General features: G+C 46.4%; 1 protein-coding gene across 1 annotated transcript in view; it reads right to left on the bottom strand.

The window, feature by feature from the left end:
• Positions 1-470: 470 nt before the first annotated feature.
• The window catches only part of FBXL13 (F-box and leucine rich repeat protein 13), a 158,225-nt gene continuing 156,167 nt past the window's right edge, over positions 471-2,528 (bottom strand). The window contains exon 19 of the mRNA XM_026648901.1: positions 471-648. Coding sequence (XP_026504686.1) covers positions 471-648 — 178 coding nt within the window. The remainder of the gene's footprint in view (positions 649-2,528) is intronic.

Consider the following 2,528-nt stretch of genomic DNA (forward strand, 5'->3'; position numbering starts at 1 on the left):
TACCAATATTTGTCCTTGATATGAACTAATTCTGTGGGGTGCTGAATTTCCAGATTTTTGTGAGAACTCAGGGTTCTTGTCCCCTCATGGGGGCAAGCCCTAGTCAGACCCTCTCGATAAATAAGAACACCACACGCATAGCTTCTTTATTAGTTAGATATCGTGAAAGTATAAATACTGCTTTGCCAGCTGCATAAATGCTGCTCACACCTGGAAGATGATGAACACATCTGAAATTTCACTAGATTGAGTCAGCATCTGAAAGCTCACTAAAAAATTAAGCTAGCAATTTCATGTCTTTGCACAGTAATTGTGAATGCGGGCAGCAGTATTGCTGCTAAGAAGATTTGGAATAAACTCTCCACAATTCAACTCGAAAATCCGCTTTATTAAATGACTATTTTAGAAACAGGAACTTGCTGTTTCATTTTTACACTCTCTACTGAAGAAAACTTGAAGCACAGAAGATGTTATGCAGCTTCTTTGTTTTCATTCTGGTACAAGGCTTTAGCTTTTTCAGGTCCTGTTTTGGGTTTCTTGGTGAGGGGGAGTACACCTCCACCGCTATCATACCCAAGCCATGCAGGAGGGTCGGCATCATTATATTCCTGCTTCTCTAGCTTGGCTGAATATTTCAAAACAGCTTGTCTGAAACAAAAATGAAAATTAATATTGGTGCACAAGCAATTTCCAGCAAGAACATTTGTAAAAAATATGAGCCCTCAGGGCCAGATTCTCAGAGTGACCATATTCCCTACCCCACTATGCCGTTTGAGAAGCAGCAGTTGATACAATAATGGTCTTAGCTTCAAATTCTATCCTGGTCAAAATAACTATTTCACGCTCTATGAAACGTGCAGTACTGTGGGTGGCTCTATGGGTCATGCTGTTATTTGGGCAGCTCCAGATGAGTTGAGGGTGTTAGTGTGAGGTCACATGCTCAGCTGCTGGTGGGGAGCAGACATTGTGGAGTGCTCTCAAGTGACAGCTCTAGCTGATGCTGAGCTAGCATGCATGGTTCCAGACACAGGTCTGGCCTAGCCTTCCTTGGCCCTGCGGAAGTTCCAAGGACACAGCCTTTGGTTTGGGGTTCGGGAAGGGGGGGGGGGAGATGACATGCCCCAGTACATTTTTCAGTACAGGGTATATACAGTTAGTCTGTATAGAAGGGCTGGCCAAACTTACTGACCCTCCAAGCTGCATATGACAATCTTCAGAAGTTTGAGAGCCAGGGCGCACCTGCTCAGAGCTTCAGCCCCGCAGGAGGTGCCTGCTGGGGCTCAGGGCTTCAGCCCTGCTCCCGCTGAAGCCCTGAGCCCTGGCAGGTGCACCCCGCTGGGCAGAAGCCCCAAGACACACACACCCTGCCCGCTGGGCAGAAGCCGCTATCCCACTACCCCGCTGCAAGGCAGAGGTCCCAAGCAGGGACTGTCTCCTTGTAGAGCGCCTTGCACAATGGGGCCCCCAGTATGATTGGGGTCTCTGAGTGCTCTCCCTATATTAAGAGGTTTAGATTGTGCTACTGCCCAAAGTGTGCAAGGCACTTTATAAACACAGAAGGAGGCACCATCTATGCCCAAAAGAGCATCGAATCTAAAGGGACACACAGGGAAATGTTTCCGCCCTACAGGCAAAGAGATCAGGGTGGTGGTCGGCGGATTACATTATTTTGTTTGGTTTTCAGTTGAATACAGTAACTTCTCCTCTAACCAACATCCAACCCTCACCCCTACTCCATTCCTCACAACCACCTCCAGCTTTATGTCCAGGATCCTTATGCGTTCACCCAGCATTTACATTTCTTCCCTCCAATATAAAAGAGCCATTCACTCATACAAGTATAATAAATAAGATGGTGATGTAGGTGCATGTTTTGGTGTTAGGTATTGGCTTTAGGCAGGATTTGAATGTGGAGAGGGCCAGTGGGTTTCTTCACCAGCTCAGGGAAGGAATCCCATACATAGGGGCAACATGGAAGGAAGTGGGAAGATGGCTGTGGGAGAAACAGGCAAATGCAGCATTGTGAGTGGCATCATTAGCAGCAGAAAAGGGAACGGGTGGCTGATGCAATAAGAGACAAGGTTGGCTAAGCAGGAAGAATTCCTTTCTGACCACAAAAGCACATTTTAAAGATCCAACATTACATCATTTAGTTGATAACACATTCCTGTTAACAAGATGAACACAATAGTATACAAGTGTTTTTATGCAAGCAAACCTAGGATACAGATGAACCCATGTGCAGATGTATATGGTGGGTGAGAGAATATAGCTATCTAGTACAAATGCCACTTGTCCAGGTCTGCTTTCTCTTTGCTTATGGAAAATTGCTTTCAATGGATGATATGTAAAGGGTGGATCTTACTGCACCATAGTAGCTATTACTACTTTTTTGGAGGCTTATGCTGCTCCGTGACTGGAGCCAAAATCGACCAGCTTGCCAGAAGTGGCCATTATTTATCGGCAGGGCCGGCTCCAGGCACCAGCTTCTCAAGCAGGTGCTTGGGGCGGCCGTTCCGGACAGGGGC

Source organism: Terrapene carolina, unplaced genomic scaffold (genome assembly GCF_002925995.2).
Source record: "Terrapene carolina triunguis isolate 2854851 unplaced genomic scaffold, T_m_triunguis-2.0 Scaffold68, whole genome shotgun sequence".
Taxonomy (NCBI): Eukaryota; Metazoa; Chordata; order Testudines; family Emydidae; genus Terrapene; species Terrapene triunguis.